This window comes from Epinephelus fuscoguttatus, linkage group LG22 (genome assembly GCF_011397635.1).
Source record: "Epinephelus fuscoguttatus linkage group LG22, E.fuscoguttatus.final_Chr_v1".
Taxonomy (NCBI): Eukaryota; Metazoa; Chordata; class Actinopteri; order Perciformes; family Serranidae; genus Epinephelus; species Epinephelus fuscoguttatus.
Genome location: NC_064773.1, coordinates 27,869,043 through 27,887,188, shown reverse-complemented (window position 1 = coordinate 27,887,188; position 18,146 = coordinate 27,869,043). Strand labels below are relative to the sequence as shown.

The 18,146-nt window shown below is 39.8% G+C and overlaps 2 protein-coding genes across 2 annotated transcripts; one reads left to right on the top strand and one right to left on the bottom strand.

Moving 5' to 3' along the window:
• The first annotated feature begins 90 nt into the window (after positions 1–90).
• On the top strand, positions 91–6,398 carry si:ch211-214j24.10 (uncharacterized protein LOC558894 homolog). Its single transcript, XM_049567005.1, has 4 exons — positions 91–223; positions 3,246–4,043; positions 4,162–4,194; positions 5,544–6,398. The coding sequence occupies exons 1-4, from the start codon at positions 208–210 to the stop codon at positions 5,591–5,593; spliced, it is 897 nt and encodes a 298-aa protein (XP_049422962.1). The 5' UTR covers positions 91–207; the 3' UTR covers positions 5,594–6,398.
• Positions 6,399–6,402: 4 nt separating this feature from the next.
• On the bottom strand, positions 6,403–17,986 carry LOC125882960 (O-sialoglycoprotein endopeptidase). Its single transcript, XM_049567004.1, has 12 exons — positions 17,840–17,986; positions 16,082–16,201; positions 15,863–15,982; positions 14,928–15,103; positions 14,687–14,782; positions 14,548–14,597; positions 14,368–14,446; positions 11,146–11,211; positions 10,921–11,011; positions 8,788–8,863; positions 7,833–7,931; positions 6,403–7,577 (listed from the first exon to the last, which is right to left on the bottom strand). Exons 2-12 carry the CDS (start codon positions 16,194–16,196, stop codon positions 7,538–7,540), a joined length of 1,008 nt encoding a protein of 335 aa, XP_049422961.1. The 5' UTR covers positions 16,197–16,201; positions 17,840–17,986; the 3' UTR covers positions 6,403–7,537.
• Between the last annotated feature and the right edge of the window lie 160 nt (positions 17,987–18,146).

The following is an 18,146-nucleotide window of genomic DNA, read 5'->3' as shown; positions in this document are numbered from 1 at the left end:
TGGTTGGGTTTGAATGGTTTGAATACCAAAATTCCCTCCAAGTTTCCCGCCGGACCGCTTATCTGCAAGGACTTCCGGTCCCACCCACATTCTCGTGTCGCTTCCGGGTGGCCACACACGACTCATCCAGCGAGCCGTCGTTATCATAACGCTGTAAACAAAAGTTACTAAACGGTTTAGCTTCCGCGACACGTTCAACGAAAAGACATGCATATCAAAACAGGTAAGTTTATACAACTTTGTGACATATCTGACCGAAATAGTTCACTTTGAGAGCGTATTTTGTTGTCCTGCCGACGGTGTTAGCATCTATGCTAGAGGTATCGATAGCAGCCTTTGAATGGACGGTTACGAAACTTTGACTTCGGCTAACATGCTAGCTAGCTGTTAATTCAACCATTTGGTAAAAATAGAGCCATTTCGTGGACGACAGCAGTTGTTGAGATGTTGTTGAACTACACTGACCATGCTGCAACGGCAGATACTGTAAACCGTCGAGTTTTATTCGCCGCACCATGACGCTGCTAATTAAAGTTTGCTAACACCGGTGCTGGCTCGTAGCTTCGGCTGTCTCGTTAGCTGCCAGCACCGCACACAAGAATCACAGCGTGTTGTTTGATCCGAAGGGACGTTAACAAAGTAGTCAAGTTACTCTTTAAGCCAGAAAATGAAGAGTCTGTTTGAGCTAGTTTCGGTCACGGTGTTTTAGACGGGCTCCCTGGATTGGTAACTAACGTTACCATACCAGGTTATTTGAAATGTGGCGGTTTGGATTGGGCACGCTGCTCAGGCCGGGTGTATCCATTTCATAATCGCTTTGAGTGTTGCATCTAAATTTGTGGCCCCACAAGTTCTGTAACCCTGCAGAGCACCTGTTGGGAGTTTCACAGTCGAGGACGTATTTTATTTTCAGTTGCCGTGCTTTGAAAAACGACGACGTGTAATCATGGATGGGTTTGTTTGTCTGTCTGTGCCATGTGGACAGAAAGGGGTTCAGCAAGGATAGATTAGATTTACCTTTGTCATTTTATCTAGTAAAGCTACTAAGATAACAACAGTTTAGCAGCTAACCAGAAATGAAAAAATCAAATGTACAGAATTTACCGAATAAAAATAGAATAAATAGAATGTGTATACACACAGTATATGTACAGTATAAGTAGTATGAACAGTATGTTTTTTTTTTTTAATCACTTGCTTGAACACCTTTATTTTGCAGATGTTACATTTTCAGATCAGTCCACACACAGACCGAAACTGAAGCACTTACAAAACAAATATTTATATCAATCAATACATCTTGTTTCGATCAATCATTATACATTGGACAGCAAAATATAAAATACAGCTGTCGGTATGGATCGATTCAACCTCAATAGGTGCTATGTGCCTGTGCCATTTGTTGACACATTGCATAGTTACAGTCTTTGCCATAAAAGGCAAGACAGCATATCACAGTATGAGTTGTATTCTGTTCTCCAAAGATGGTTTTACCAGAGATACCAAACCTTGCCACACTCTACACTTGCACTTTCTATTTTTTTAGATGCCCTGATGAAATTCTAAGACATATTTCGTCATTCATTTTTATTAAATTAATCATTAATTTGTACATGCCGTTGGCCTCTTCGATCCATGCTTGCAAATAGCAACACAAAGGTTGCATCTTTTATATATGGATATGGACTGATTGCTGATAGAAGAATTACACAAATGAGTTTCACAAGGGTGCATTAGAGATTTACAGTTATGCAAGTCATTTCTATCAGCTGTGAATAGATGTTTTCCTTTTGTTTAACACAGTTAATCTGTGTGAAACCAATGAAAATGCATTGAGATATTTGTAACTGAGGACCTCTGCTGTGCTAAGAGAGCAAAGATTAGATAGAGTAGATCCCTTCATCCTCATTAAGCATGTCTTAGTAACTGAGGATAAACTGCAGTAGTGATATGAATATTCTAAGATACATGTACAGTAGAACATAGTAAGCAGTGCAGGTAAGTATAAAAACAAATGCAGGACATGTAAAAGTTGTGCTAATAGTAAATATTATATCCAGAACAAGAGCTGGAGGCATGATATGAATAGGTGTATACATTATAGAACTGGTATGTACAGTATAGACAGTGGTATAAATATAAATACCGAACAGGACAGTGTGTACAGTATGAACTGTAGTATAAATGTATGCTTATGTGAGGGTGTGTATCGTGCAGTAGGTGAGTGAATAGGTACAGATAGCCCTCCTGTAAACAGTAAGTTATCCAATCATTCCCTGTCGCGATGAGCCATTTACTGAATAACACACTGTTCCGAAACAACAGTGTGATCAGTAATGCTGAGGTGTATGTGATAGGTATAAGAAGCTGTGATAGGCTGCAGTCAGTGAGCTCCCTGAGACTTTCCAGCAAGTAGTTTTATTTAAACACTGATGACACTTAAACAGGCCTGGGGCTAACTGGTATTTACATCTTTGATAAATCAGATTGTATTTGATCTGAACTGATCTGAGAGCCTCAGGAGATTTTATGTTGCTTGTTTTGTCTGACTCAACACTTCAAACCCCTAACTTTTTAAATTTACAATGACAAGGCTGAGGGAAATTGTGCCAGTTTAACATTTAAAGGCTGGGACCCAACATTTTTGCTCGATAATAGAGGATTAATCATATAGATGGATAGCAGGGAAATGGCTCATCAGAATTGTTGGCCGTTGTCTCTCAGGTGAGTAGTGGATTCATCAGCTAATTGTTTTAGCACTACAATGGTCCACACACTCACTGGACAATTGGGATTTGTGTTTTTTCTCCCAGCTGCTTGATCCTGTTAATTCAATATGGGGTCATCTTGTTCATTTCTACACTACTTCATAAACAGGCAGCAATACAGGCAACTGTTGTTCTGTGTAAACTCTACTGGCTCAGTGAAGTCACATGAGAGTGTGTCACCCACCCCTGATGTTTGTTTATATGAAACAGCCAAATGCAAAGACCGTTTATAAAGCAGTGGCAAGTGAAGGATCCTGTGGTGTGAAACACCTGTTTGGACACATAGTGCGCTCAAGACTGAACTCAAGACTGTTGTTAAACAAGCCTGAGAGAGGTTTTGGAGCTTACAGCTCTTAAGGCTTAGTCTAAATTGTGATGTTCTCCAGAACTTGTTTGTGGCATGTGTGATATTTCGTGGTATGTTCAAGTAGGATGTGACAACAGTGGATATTACTGACATGTCAACATCTCTTTTAGGTACATGGGAAGCCAGCAACACCGTGTGTGAGTCCGATACCCTGTGTGACCCAGCAGTTCTTGTCGCAACCACCAACTCAGAGCCACACATTCGCAACCGTCGCCTTTCTCCCGGCTCAGGCAACTGTGGAGGTGGTGGTGGTGGCTGCATCTCCGGAAGTGACCAGCAGCCCCGTCAGCTTTCACCCGAGGGCGACCTGATCGCACCCGGCCACACGCACACCTTCAGCTTCCGCAGGGAAAAAGAACGCAAAGGCCAGCAGCACAAAGGCCGCAGCCTCCGCAGGGAAAGTCAGAAGGGGGTCGGCCGGATAAGCGAGCGGCCACAAAAGGTTAACCAAAAGGAGAGGTGGGTGGAGGACAGTCTGTCACTGCTCAAGCCCCCACCTGCCTTCCCAGTGCAGGACAGCCCAGCCAAGCTGCAGCCTGCTGTCAGCTACGCCTCCAAGGTGAAGGCGGGAGCAACAAGCGGCGGGCTGGAGGAGGACCGCCCCGCCATCGGTGTGCTGCTACAGAACCAGTGGGGTCTCAGTTTCATCAGTGAGGCGAGGCCGGCCACAGAGGGCTCCAGCCCTCGCCCCGCAGCCATTGCCCCCCCTCCTCAGCCCACAGACGCTGAACAGTCAGCAGACCTACAGTTGATCGAGACAGTTCTGACAGTCCAGCCTCCCGAAGAAACGCCTATTCCAGTCGCTACCTCCATCACCCCCACCACACGCCAAGAGGTGGACGAGAGCAACGGGAAGCTGCTGCTTAGTTGTCGCCATCTAGTGGAGGCTTTGAACTATCACAGTAGAGGTATGAGTTATGAGAAGCTTTGAAGACTGTGTCCTGCCAGATTTTTTGTTCTTTTTTAATTTAAAATGATAATTTCGGTGCAATAATTCTAACAGTGACTCTGTTTTTGTTTCCTTAGAATGGAATGCTACCTGTAACAAACAGAAAAAAGGTATGTTTACTGTTTTTTTTGTTTGTTTTTTTTTTGAGCAAGACTGAAATAGTTATGAAATGTTGAACTGACTTCAGCTGTATAGATGTGTAAATACCCAAGGTTGTTGGCAGTGTCGAATCACTTTTTGACTCACTAGCCACAAGGACTGGTAGATGAACAATCTATTGGTCAAGTTTTTTTAACCATCCAAAATAATAATTTTTGTCACATATACATTTGTCCCAGTGTATTCCAATGAGATAATAAGGTCTTATGTTGAATACAAATGTAAAGAAGAGGCCAGAGCAAAATCTGAAGCAGATTATTTCACTACATTGAGCAACTCATCACCACAGCCACAGCATGTAAATAATCTTGTCTTTGGTGGTAAGCAGTGACGAGTTGTTTGTGTTTGTGGCTTTTATTGTGAAAGGTAAAAATAGAAGGAATGTGCTGCTGATGACAGCGTGGGACTCAACAAGAGTTTTCCGTCTTGTTTCCGTCAGACTACAGAGCCTCCATATTATTGTGTTCCACCTTCATAAATATTGGCAACACTCATAACCATCAACTATTCACTAGCATGGCAGGAGCTAGCAGCTAAATGGTGGCAAGTGATAGTTAAGTGGATCAACCTTCTGTCCCTGTGGTGAACAGTGCTAGTGGCACTTGAGAATGTTAGTGTGTCGAACTCCGACACTGACAGAAGACAAGTAGTGGAGCAGAACGCCTCTAAATGACACCAAAATGCAGTAGATGGTCTCAGTATAGATATCAATCAATTCAATCAATTTTATTTATAAAGCCCAATATCACAAATCACAATTTGCCTCACAGGGCTTTACAGTATACGACATCCCTCTGTCCTTTCGACCCTCACAGCGGATAAGGAAAAACTCCCCCAAAAAACCTCTTTAACAGGGGAAAAAATGCAATCAATCAATTACATTACGATTTTGGTACAAACATTGACCTGCCAGTGCGGCGGAGAGCCTTCTTAGATCTTCCCGCCAAACAGAAATCTACCTGCACTGGGCGCTTGGCGGGTACACAGCCGTCAATAATGACATCGAGCTCTGTCTTCTTAACATCAAATTACCAGTCACAACCAAAACAAACATCAGCATTATAAGAACTACCTAAAAAGACAGAAACCATCTTTGGGAAAAAATTATTTGACGTGTACATATAGTTTTTAGCTTGGCCCATGTCCCATCTGCTAACTTAGAGGGGTGGGGTGTATGACCTATACTACAGCCAGCCACCAGGGGGTGGTTCAGATGTTTTGGCTTCAGTTTTGTGGACCTGTCATTACATGTTTCTTTTCTTCAAACTTCTCCCTTTGACACACTCTTTCTGTTTTGCAGTTCCAAAAAAGGTCGTCTGGTACAAGGACGCCCAGGAGCACCCAGCCTAGCAGTGTGAGAAACCCAAAGGATATATAAACATATATACAACACACACCTACATGCACATTGAAACACGTAAAGATGGACAAATTTATGAGTCCCATTCACACACACTGCACTCAGGATGATGTCTTCACGCAAAGCCACACTGAGACACTTTGGACTAACTCCTTTGAGATCTTACAGCAATGGACTTTTTTAACGCCTTACAGAAAGCCTGCCTTAATTAATCAGACCTGTTTTCATCGCCTCTCATTACCATTTTTAGCTTGTATGTGTAGAGCTGGTCTTTTTTAAAGGAAACAATCTCTGAGGAGCTGTAATTTAATTTCCCCTCCTTTTGAAAGCTGCAGTTTTATCACTTTGTCCTCTGTAAAGCGAGTGGTCAATCAAGCACTTTGTTAAATCTGTTGTGACCAATCTCCGTGTGCGAGAAACCCTCACCAGAGTGATTTATTTCCCCCCTTTTCAATTAAAACCAGAAGAATGTCTTGTACCTGCTTGAGTTTTATGGTTAATGTATGCAGAGGACTTGTGTATCCGTGTCTTCAGTTTACAGAGGGGTATAGTCAAAGGCACAGTAGAGTTCACCCTTTACCCCGTCGGATCTTAATGCTGTGTCCGTTTTTCTTTTTTGTTTTTATTTGGTTCCCTAATCGGGCGAATGTTACTCATGAATCCATAAGGGATCTCACCATGTTCAGTATGTTGATTTTTGAGAAGAAAATTTATTGAATTAAAAAAAAAATTACACTGGAGAAAGAGGAGGAATGTAAGTGAACAGTATTGCTTAATAAAAATGAATAAACTTGACACGTTCCATTTAGTCTTTTTATTTAAAGTGGTATTTTACTGCTGTACAGGCTGACATTTAAAAATCACATGTTTCTGTTCCCCCCATGTTTCCCTCCCTGACAAATACAAGTCAGAGTCCTGCATGGGTTTGATTTTTAAGCCCCACCCCTCACCAGCTGCACATATGACCAACTAGTTCCACGACCCTACCCACTGACACAAGAGCTGCATCCTGAACCTAAACCACATATCCTATAATAACCATAAATGACTGATAGGCATGTTTAAGTGATTTTTTTTGGGACATTTCACTCATGTAAAAGAAGATAAAATAATCCAGGAAGTACACTTTTAATGATTTTTTTTTGCTTATTGTCATAATTTTGAGCTGCCCATCTTCAGGCAACATACCTGGTGGTATCACACCTAAAAGAAACATGTCATATTTCAGCTGGTGCAGAAGACAGTCGACACACAAGGTCAGCAGTGAGAGGATAAAAACTTGAAAACACATTTAATTTTAATATATTTATTACCCAGCACCTGTGCTTTGACCTGCATGTTCTTTTTTCACCCATTAACAAAAGTAAGACAAATACCACCCTCAAATCACCTTTTTGGTTGGTAGACAACCCGAAGCAGGACTCTGTTACAAGTGCATTAGAACCGACAATTTGTGGTTGAACAAACTGAACATTTTTAACACCAAATAATTGTACAAGAGCTGCAAATCCTGCACCACATGGGGTTTCAATGACATACAGAAAAAAAACAGTCAATTAAAAGTGTCAAAGCCAGACTGTAAATCTGACATCTTCGCTCAGCCTTGTTTCAGGCGAAACAGGGAACGATGGTGCTGGAAGTGACCAAATGTGTTCCTTGTCAGCAGGGAGCCAGGCAACACTTTTCTCACCACTACACCACTTCTACTGAGCAGAATAAATTGTGTTAGAGTGAGCGGCGGTCCTGAAAGATTTGTGGGTAGCACAGTTCTCCCAAATATGTAAATGTAACTGCACAAGAAATATTCTCAGAACCAAATCTGGCTCTCTATTAAGCAAAATGCCTAATTTTCAAAGAATTAAAGTGTTGCTTCAGTGGAGTCGTCGTAACAGACCCGCTGCATCAACATTATGTAGCACCAAGATGTTGTTCTTTTAATCTCTCCACGTCACCTCCACTTCATCTGTTCTGTACCTGGGACAAGAGAAATGTTAATGGTCTACATGAACAGATAACAAGGAATGACAGCACAGAAAGGTGGCAATACTAAATCTATTAATTTCCTACATTTTGGGAGTGCCCAGATCCAGGTTTTACAACTTTCCTGTTTACCAATTTGTTAGATCATTAAATCACAAGCAACCAGATTGGATAAACATCATTTCCCACAAGACAAATGAGAACAGCAGAGTGGACAGATTCAAAAACAACCAGTAACATCGAGTCTACCTTTGTGTAATCCATGAGTCTTCCAGCTCTGTCACCTGACCGGACCTAAACATCTCCCAGCCGGCTTGAGCAATCATTGCTCCGTTGTCTATGCAGAATCTGTGGTACAAAGTGAACACTGTTATCTGGACTGAACCTGGAACACTATGTTCTCAAAGACTGAAATCTCAGACTATTTTAGGAACTTAGTAGTAAGGGCATGTGATGGAAAGAAATGACGACAGCTCTTTCCACATACATATATTCATACAACAGTTTTGATACGGGTGACCCAAATGTTAATGTTTCTTAAAGGGTCATACTAGTGTTTTTGCATGTTCAGTCCATTTACTAGCACTCACATCCACCTCACATTCCTGCTAACTGTTTTACAAAGTATGCCATTATATTTTTGGCTGTATTTGAAACCACATTACCATCCAACAATACTCTATCACTGACAGTGTGTTTATTATAATGACTTTCTCAATTTAAAGTACTTGGATGAAATATTTAATTGAAATGAATGAAAACAACAGCACCTGAGGTGGAAAAAGCAGCACAAGCACAGTCTAAAATGGCATAGACTGGAAAATGATTAGCAGTATGTGTGGTTTGTAATTAATAGAATTAAATGCAAAAGCAACAGTGCGGTCCTGTTTAACATTTGGCATGATTATCTCTCACGATGATGACATGTTTGCACCTAGACTGTTTCTTGTTAGACTGAAAAGGCCTCTAAAACAGCAGATACTCCATCATGGGACACCCACACCATTGGATGGTGAGATGGCTGGAGGCATCCTGAGTTTGTGTTTGGAAACAGGGTTCTGTGCAACACCAGTTACAGTGTATGCATACAAAGATAAGAAGTGTCAGTCCAGGGGCATCCAACTAATTGTCTACAGGTGTGAATCTGAAGCCAACTATTGTCATTTAAATGTAAATAAAAGTAAGTGTAGAGTGGCTGGTTTACCTTTCATCTGTAGCAAACAGCTTGGCTCCTCTCTCCTTACACATCACTCCCATCATCTCCTGTAGACGCAAGTTACCTGCAGAGGAAACAAGAGGTCATACAGGTCGAATCATCTGGTGAATAAAGGAATGAAAAGTCATAGTATAGTATGTTAAAAAAGTCAGTATATTATGTCACAAAATGTCATAAAGTCATAGTATAGTATGTCATAAAAAGTCATAGTATAGTATGTTACAAAAAGTTTTAGTATATTATGTCAAATAAAATGTCATAAAAAGTCATAGTATAGTATGTTTAAAAAAAGTCATAGTATATTATGTCAAATAAAATGTTATTAAAAAATCATAGTATAGTATGTTACAAAAAGTTTTAGTATATTATGTCAAATAAAATGTCATAAAAAGTCATGGTATAGTATGTTAAAAAAAAGTCATAGTATATTATGTCAAATAAAATGTCATAAAAAGTCAGTATAGTATGTTAAAAAAGTCAGTATATTATGTCACAAAATGTCATAAAGTCATAGTATAGTATGTTATACAAAGTCAGCAGTGTGTTATAAGTTATAAGTCATAGTATAGTATGTCAAAAAAATGTCATAAAAATGTTACTAAAAAAGTCATAGTAAAGTATGCCAACAAAATGTCATAAAAAGTCATAGTACAGTATGTCAATAAGATGTCATAAAAAGTCATAGTATAGATTGTTATAAAAAGTCATAGTATAGTTTGTTATAAAAAGTCATAGTATAGTATGTCAACAAAATGTCATAAAAAGTCATAGTACAGTGTGTCAATAAGATGTCATAAAAAGTCATAGTATAGATTGTTATAAAAAGTCATAGTATAGTATGTCAACAAAATGTCATAAAAAGTCATAGTATAGTTTGTTATAAAAAGTCATAGTATAGTATGTCAACAAAATGTCATAAAAAGTCATAGTATAGACTGTTATAAAAAGTCATAGTATAGTATGTCAACAAAATGTCATAAAAAGTCATAGTATAGATTGTTATAAAAAGTCATTGTATAGTATGTCAACAAAATGTCATAAAAAGTCATAGTATAGTTTGTTATAAAAAGTCATAGTATAGTATGTCAACAAAATGTCATAAAAAGTCATAGTATAGATTGTTATAAAAAGTCATAGTATAGATTGTCATAAAAAGTCATAGTATAGTTTGTTATAAAAAGTCATAGTATAGTATGTCAACAAAATGTCATAAAAAGTCATAGTATAGTTTGTTACAAAAAGTCATAGTAAAGTATGTCATAAAGTCATAAAAAAAAACACAGAATAGCATACTTTAAAAAAGTTATAAAAAGTCATGGAATAGTATGTCATAAAAAAGGTAATAAAAAGTCATACTATAGTATGCCATAAGATATAGTAGTGAGTTATATTAGGGAAAGAGTTTGTTCAGTATTTATACATGATCTTTATATTTATAATAAAATACCTAACCAAAGGTGCCAGTGGGCAAAATGTTACCTTAGTCCCTGGCAAAAAGATTGTGTCTGTCTTTGACACTTATATGTATCGTTATGCATTTGCTTTTTTTCCCCCACTGTACCAAACTTGTACCAAACCGTGAGTCTTAAACAGGTTTGAACTATGGACATTTTCTATGGTTTTCCACTTACAAAGACAGGAAGAATCTTTTGTGTTGTTGCTACTCTGCTAACATGACAAATTCAGGAGAGACAATATTTGTGTTCTTGTGTTAAGTAACTTTTTCCACAGAACAAAAATGGGTAACCTGTCAAAATTAAGCAACTTTAGACTCACACTGTGATTTCAATGCATTTCACAACTGTTGTAATACTGTACAATACAATAGTGTACATACTGTCTGACTCCTATTGTATGCTTGTCCCTTTTTGAATGATGAACTTGGCAACTCTACAAAGAAAACCTGACTCTTTCACACTTCATACTGATTTTGAAGTTACAGTGACATTGTAATATCAGAGCTGCTGGAAATGTCTTGACATTTGGGCACTGGATGATGAAAACTACACCAAACAATACAACCCAGAGGCACAAAGGACATCACAGAGATTTTTAAACAGGGTTCAAATATTTCAGATTCCATTTTTTTTTCCTTGAGGCATCTATGTCTGATGTACTTACAGCCAACGCCCCCCACGATAAGGACCTCTTGGGAGCCGCAGTGAGCCATGGCCCTCTCTGTGATCTCCACCAGCATGGAAAACACAGTCTCCTATGGGAGGGAGGTTTAATGTTGGGCAACAATCTATAAATGGTTCTGCAGAGCTTATCAACTAACTGACATACACAGATCCACCACATGGGGCAGCACTGTGATAACAGAGCAATAATGATGGCTCTTAGTACCTGCAGGGAGAAACACAGGTCCTCTGCTGAACACTGACCAGAGCCCAGCATCTTATGTGCAACTTCCTATGGAAGAAAGACAAAAAGAAGAAACAGTTAGAAGCATGAAATAAAAGAATGATGAAGTAGTAGGCATCAAATTGTAACAGAGTATCAGCTCAAGGATTTGCCTAATTAACATCTACACCAGGGATTCTCAACTTGTTTTGCCCAGGAGCAACTTTTGCAAAATGACAAGAGGCACAGTGCAAGTTAATAAACAAAGATTAATAATTAATATATCCATATTAAGCCTCTGTCAAGGGGTCGGCACGTATCTTCTCCTGGCACTTTTTACACCTCTGCACCCGTGACAACTGTGGCCACAGGCATTACGTTTTCAGGTTGTCCACCTGTCCCATTCTTGTAAATGCAATATCTCAAAAAGGCCTTAAGAGGATTCCCTCAAATTTGGCACAAACGTCCACTTGGACTCAAGGATGACTGATTCGATATTGGTGGTCAAAAGTCACCATGATCTTGTATCAGTCTCATTCTTGTGAACATGATATCTCAAGAAGGCCATGAGAGAACTTCCTCACATGTGGCCTAAACCTCCACTTGGATTCAAGGATAAACTTATTAGGTTTTGGTGGTCAAAAAGTCTAAGGTCAAGGTCACTGTGACCTCACAAAACATTTGGCTTTAACAAATGTCTAATACGTTAAAATGATGGTGACGACACTTAATATCCAAAAGGTCAACTTTACTGTAGTCTTGCTCACTGGGCCGACTCTCACTTTAAGATTGGAGGAAAAAACGCCCCAGTATTTCTTTCAACCAATCACAATCGTTCTGGGCGGTGCCACAGCAACGGTGTGCTTGCAAAAATATTGCCAGGGGGAAACAGGTTTTAGTGTAACACGCCCACAAAAATATCACCTACTGGATGCGAACCATGGCAGAAAAATGGCTACATCCCCGCAAGATCAAACACTGCAAAAGCTAGTAAAGGACATGTTGAAAACTGCAACCGGAGGTGGTAGGGCGGGACTTCAGCGGGTGGCTCGTTCCGCCCAATGAGAGGCTGATCTATACAACGAACTTCCGCCTACTCAGACTAACTTTACTGTGACATAATAATGGTCTGCAAAAACACTTTTCTAGCCATTATTCAAAGTCAAAACTCAGGAACTGAATGGAAGACATTTGGTCAGATACTGAATTGGTGACACTAATCTTGGGTGTCCACTGTGAAACTGTGCTGATTGTAAAGATCTTCTCTGCTGCCGGGGGGAAGATGTGTGTGATGCATCCATATTTTAGAATATGTAGCTTCTTTCCATATTTGAAGCATTATCTTCTGTCACGGCTACATATGACTCTGGACAGACATGAAGGTAAACTGTAACTGCGACTTAACTGGTTCAAAAAGCGTTAATTTCAAAGTACAAAAAAAAACCCAGTGCAAATTAATTTATTTTTATTGTAAATTAGAAAATGGTCAGCAGGCCACCTGGCACTCTGTTAGCCCCACAAGCCATTAGCTGAGTTAACACTGATCTACACCATGTCAAAAGACAACAGAGAAGATTCAATCAATATTCTCTTGATAGCATTTATTGTTGATAAATAAAATTAACTAAACTCCATAACTGCCTTGAAGACATAAAAACTTGGATGAGCACCAATTTCCTGATGTTAAATTCAGACAAAACTGAAGTTATTGTTCTTGGCCCCAAACAACTCAGAGACTCTTTATCTGATGACATAGTTTCTCTAGATGGCATTGCTCTGGCCTCTGCCACTACCGCAAGAAACCTCGGAGTAATATTTGATCAAGATTTGTCTTTTAATTCTCATTTAAAACAAACCTCACGGACTGTATTTTTTCATCTGCGTAATATTGCGAAAATTAGACCTATCCTGACCCGAAAAGATGCAGAAAAATTAGTCCACGCTTTTGTTACCTCAAGGCTGGATTACTGTAACTCTCTATTATCAGGTAGCTCTAATAAGTCCTTAAAAACTCTCCAGCTAATTCAGAATGCAGCAGCACGTGTACTAACAGGAACTAAGAAACGAGATCATATTTCTCCTGTTTTAGCTTCTCTGCACTGGCTCCCTGTAAAATCCAGAATTGAATTTAAAATCCTACTGTTAACTTATAAAGCTCTAAATGGTCAAGCTCCGTCATATCTTAGAGAGCTCATAGTGCCTTATTATCCCACCAGAACACTGCGCTCTGAGAACGCAGGGTTACTCGTGGTCCCTAAAGTCTCCAAAAGTAGATCAGGAGCCAGAGCCTTCAGCTATCAGGCTCCTCTCCTGTGGAATCATCTTCCTGTTACGGTCCGGGAGGCAGACACCGTCTCCACATTTAAGACTAGACTTAAGACTTTCCTCTTTGATAAAGCTTATAGTTAGGGCTGGCTCAGGCTTGCCCTGTACCAGCCCCTAGTTAGGCTGACTTAGGCCTAGTCTGCCGGAGGACCCCCTATAATACACCGGGCACCTTCTCTCCTTCTCTCTCTCTCTCTCTCTCGTATTCTATTACTGCATCTTGCTAACTCAGCCATTCTGGATGTCACTAACTCGGCTTCTTCTCCGGAGCCTTTGTGCTCCACTGTCTCTCAGATCAACTCATATCACAGCGGTGCCTGGACAGTGTGACATGTGTGGTTGTGCTGCTGTCGTGGTCCTGCCAGATGCCTCCTGCTGCTGCTGCCATCATTAGTCATGAGTCATACTTCTACTGTTATTATGCACATGACTATTGTCACACTTGTATACTGCCAGATATTAATACATACTTTCAACATATTGTACCACAGTAGCCAGAACTATAACTATAATATTATTACTTTCAATAATGTTGTTGTAAGCTACTGTCATTACCTGCATCTCTCTCTCTCTCTCTTTCTCTGTCTCATTGTGTCATGTGGATTACTGTTAATTTGTTATGCTGATCTGTTCTGTACGACATCTATTGCACGTCTGTCCGTCCTGGAAGAGGGATCCCTCCTCAGTTGCTCTTCCTGAGGTTTCTACTGTTTTTTTCCCCGTTAAAGGGTTTTTTTGGGGAGTTTTTCCTTATCCGCTGCGAGGGTCATAAGGACAGAGGGATGTCGTATGCTGTAAAGCTCTGTGAGGCAAATTGTGATTTGTGATATTGGGCTTTATAAATAAAAAAGAATTGAATTGAATTGAATAAATAGTTCAACAAACAAGCAAACCACTCACCTCAATATAGGATAAAATCCCAGAAAATGAGACGTCCATTCCTTTTACTGTATATGGCAGCTCCACATACTGACTCCCTCTAACAGCACAGACGAGAAGCAAAGTTAGTAGTGAATATTAGTAGTGTAAAAACAAACATGAAGCACACAACACTGAAGCTGTTCAGTGGCTCTCACTCACTTTTTGGCCATCTGCTCTATGTTGTAACCTGGACTGGGGTCATTGGAAATCTGAGTGGAGAAGAAGTATTAAGACACACACCTATCACATACAGTCAAAGAAAAAAAGACTGCTCTAACAAGACTAGAATGACACACACCTTTATAACTCTAGCAAACCTGTCCAGACAGTTGCCAACTGCGATGTCGATGGTCTCTCCAAATATTCTGTATCGCCGCTCTGAGTATGCAATAACCTGCACGAATAGAAGTTAGATTGGTACCTAATGAACATAAAACTCAGTGTAGGTCAAAGCTCCACTAAAATGTTTTACTGACAGCTGATCATCAGGAAGTCCAACAGACTAGCAGTGGGAGCGAGGCCCACATCCTGAAACCAACCTGTGTGTTCCCTCCACTGACATACAGCACAGTAGGGTTGTTGGCTTGCGTGATGAGTCGACCCATCTCAATGTGTCCGATACAGTGATTGACACCAAGGAGCGGTTTCCCCCAAAGCTGTGCGACCGTACGAGCCACCAGAGCCACCGTCACCAAGGGGGCACCCATACCAGGGCCTGACAGAGAAGAAAGAAGAACAAAGGAGGGAGGTTTTGGTCATGTTGGAGTGATAAAAGACATTATATCCTTGTTTGAGAGAAAACATCACATAAGTCTGTCAGTCTGATGAAGCCTTGTGGACACTGATGAACAAAGGATGTTTTATGGATAATCATAACTACTACACTGCGCCACTGTCATTTAAAGCTCAGGTAGGCAGATTTTCTTGACATAAATGGGCAAAAAATCCATATTAACCCAATGGGCCCTAGGCCTTTTTTGGGGTATTTTTCCCGCCTTTACTTTTAAGCTCTGCATTCGCAAGTAACCTTCCAAGAGTAATGTGTGTGCAAAGCTGTATGAAAGCTCTGTTACATATAATTTTAGTGTAACTCTATCATTTTTTTCACTTTGAAAACATTGGACTACTGACAAGTGCTTGATCTTGTTGGGAAGCTACGGTTCCGCTGTTTCACGTGATATGCGTGGCTTCTCACTATGATGCACAGTCGCAGAGAAAAACCATAGAGAAGAACAGGTGTGAATTTGGACGCACTATGCGTCGTTCAGGCCCATAGGGTTAAGATTTCAGCATACTGTAATTCAATTGACCTGGGGAAAAACTAGACTCCTGCACCTCCTCTTGGCTCTGTCTTCAGACTTTAGAAAATCTAGCCCATGACAGGGCTTGTCACAGCCAAGTCTGGGGCCCAATGTATAAAAACTTTTGGTGTAAGTATTCTAACACAAGGTGAACACTCAAGATGTTACGTTACCCTTGGTATATGCCACACAGTCGATGTCAGCAGGCTTCAGCCCTGCTTGCTCCAGCGCCTCCTTCAGGACAGTCAGTATGACAGCACGGTGGTGCCTGGCGGTGTCGCTCGGCATGAACCCTGATGGATAAAATTACACGTTGTTAGCTTCACATGCAAGATTGTTATGATGCCCGTCTGCATCTTCAACTCAAATTGAGGTGACATAATCCCACTTGCCTTGACCAGGAGGCGTAATGTATGTCCGTCTAGGGTTGGAAAGCACTTCACCATCCCTGATGATTCCTATGCCGATCTTATTGGCACTGCCCTCAAATCCAATTATTACAGTCATGGCACCTAAAAAAATAACAAAACAAAACAAAAATTTAGGAAAGAGAAAAGCAATGTGCAGTAAAGACTAATACATTACACACTACATTCTGTCTTTGCATAGAGGGCAGAAAGCATACATCAGTAACCACCTTGTTACACCAGTAAAGTATCTGTTTTGTAAGTGTATTTCCCTAGAATTACTTTATCTTTCTTGGACGCCGATTTACTCGTGGTCAGAATAGTTCCCATAATATGAGATATTAAAGGGGTACTGCACCAATTTTACACATTATATTTGGTCTAATATTAGTAACTGCAATGTCCACTAGTCTAGCTTCAGAAAATGACGGGGGCAAAGGGCGAAAATGCCCCAGGAAGATAAAAAAAAAAAAACATGATTGAGGGAGAAAAATTGCTTCCCAGATTTCAGAAAAAAAAAATCCTACATACATTAATCCTACATTAAGCCATCATTTTATTTTCATTAAATTGATTGAATTTCCATTTCCTCCAACACACACTCACATAAACAGGGATTCATTTGAAAGCACTGCTCAAATCTCCTGCCTGTATGCAAATAACACAATGAGGGGGAGGCCAAGTGCTCTGCTGTTTTTTGTAACGTCATGTTGCAACCTCTCTGCTGCGTGAGCTCTGGGGAAAGCTAAGATGCTGAGCATACCGGGCGAAAGATTTTGGAGGTAAAACAGAGTGAACATGAAGTTATTTTCTTCGCAATAGAGTTGTTTAAGTTGTTAAGCTGTGTTATTTCTTATTTTTAACAATCATAGATAGTTAATTTGCTACTTTGTGTTTTACAAAATCAGTGTTTACTTTTCCCTAATGCTTTGCCATTGATCTATTAGCTCTCTGGTTGTTATAAATGCTAGGCACGTTAGCATGGTGAATGTTCTGTGAGTACAGCTTGTGTTTTGATATTTTATGCTGAATAACAATCTAAACTTTAAAAATGACATAGAAAACCACCTGAATGTCTGAGTCTGAAGTTATCAGAGGAAACATGGTCTTGTTTTCAGCAATATTAAATCACTAAATTTCTGGCTTTGAATAGAGATGTAACAGCGTCATTCTCCCTTCAAATCAATGTGTGATATGAGCAGGTAATATAATCTAAATATGGCGTACACCTTTACTGATACAATCGTTTTTAGGTGGGACTTTTCTTAGATAGCTAAAATAAGTTGTGTTGCTGACCCCTCCACAGCAGTAGAATGCTTAGCTTCAGTGTGGGCCTGCTTCTTCAAACTGGGGGCGTGCTGACTGACTTCTAAGTTACTGTCTATGGATAAATACCTCATACAAACCCCACTTCAAAAAATCTGAACTATCCCTTTAATAGTGTGCTCGGGAGCATGTGAACATTAAACTGTCACATTGTAAATGGTTCTTTTAAATTTGAAACAATACGACATGTAACAGATACTGCATTTGCGTATACAGTAACCCTCCCGACACATATTTTACCTATGAAATGCCACATTAAACCTAACATGCGTACATACTGTTCACATTTATGTTAGCTAACGTCTAACCCAATAAAACACCCTGTATGGTTGTGTAGCTGCTAGTAGTGACACTATACTGTCTTCGTATGACTAAACGATATATTAACGCTGCATTAAATAACACAAATAAATATACCTAGCTTTTTGCTTTCCTTCGCCGGTTTACATTAATCCAAATTAGTTCTAATTAAACTTTTAAACTAATAATTGTCTGTCACTCGGCTAACTTCTACAACTCGACTACTCCATTTGAAGCTGAAGGACCCAAACACAGGCAGCTGCAGAGATGGCCTGACCAAAAAGCTTTGTCTAAATCATGTTTTACTTCAGCAGCATGTTGGGATAATATAATATGTGTCATGACAGTTATGGTTGTATATTTTTTGTCATTCAAAATGTGATAAAAATGTGGTTTTTATTTTATTTTTTTAATCAGGCATATG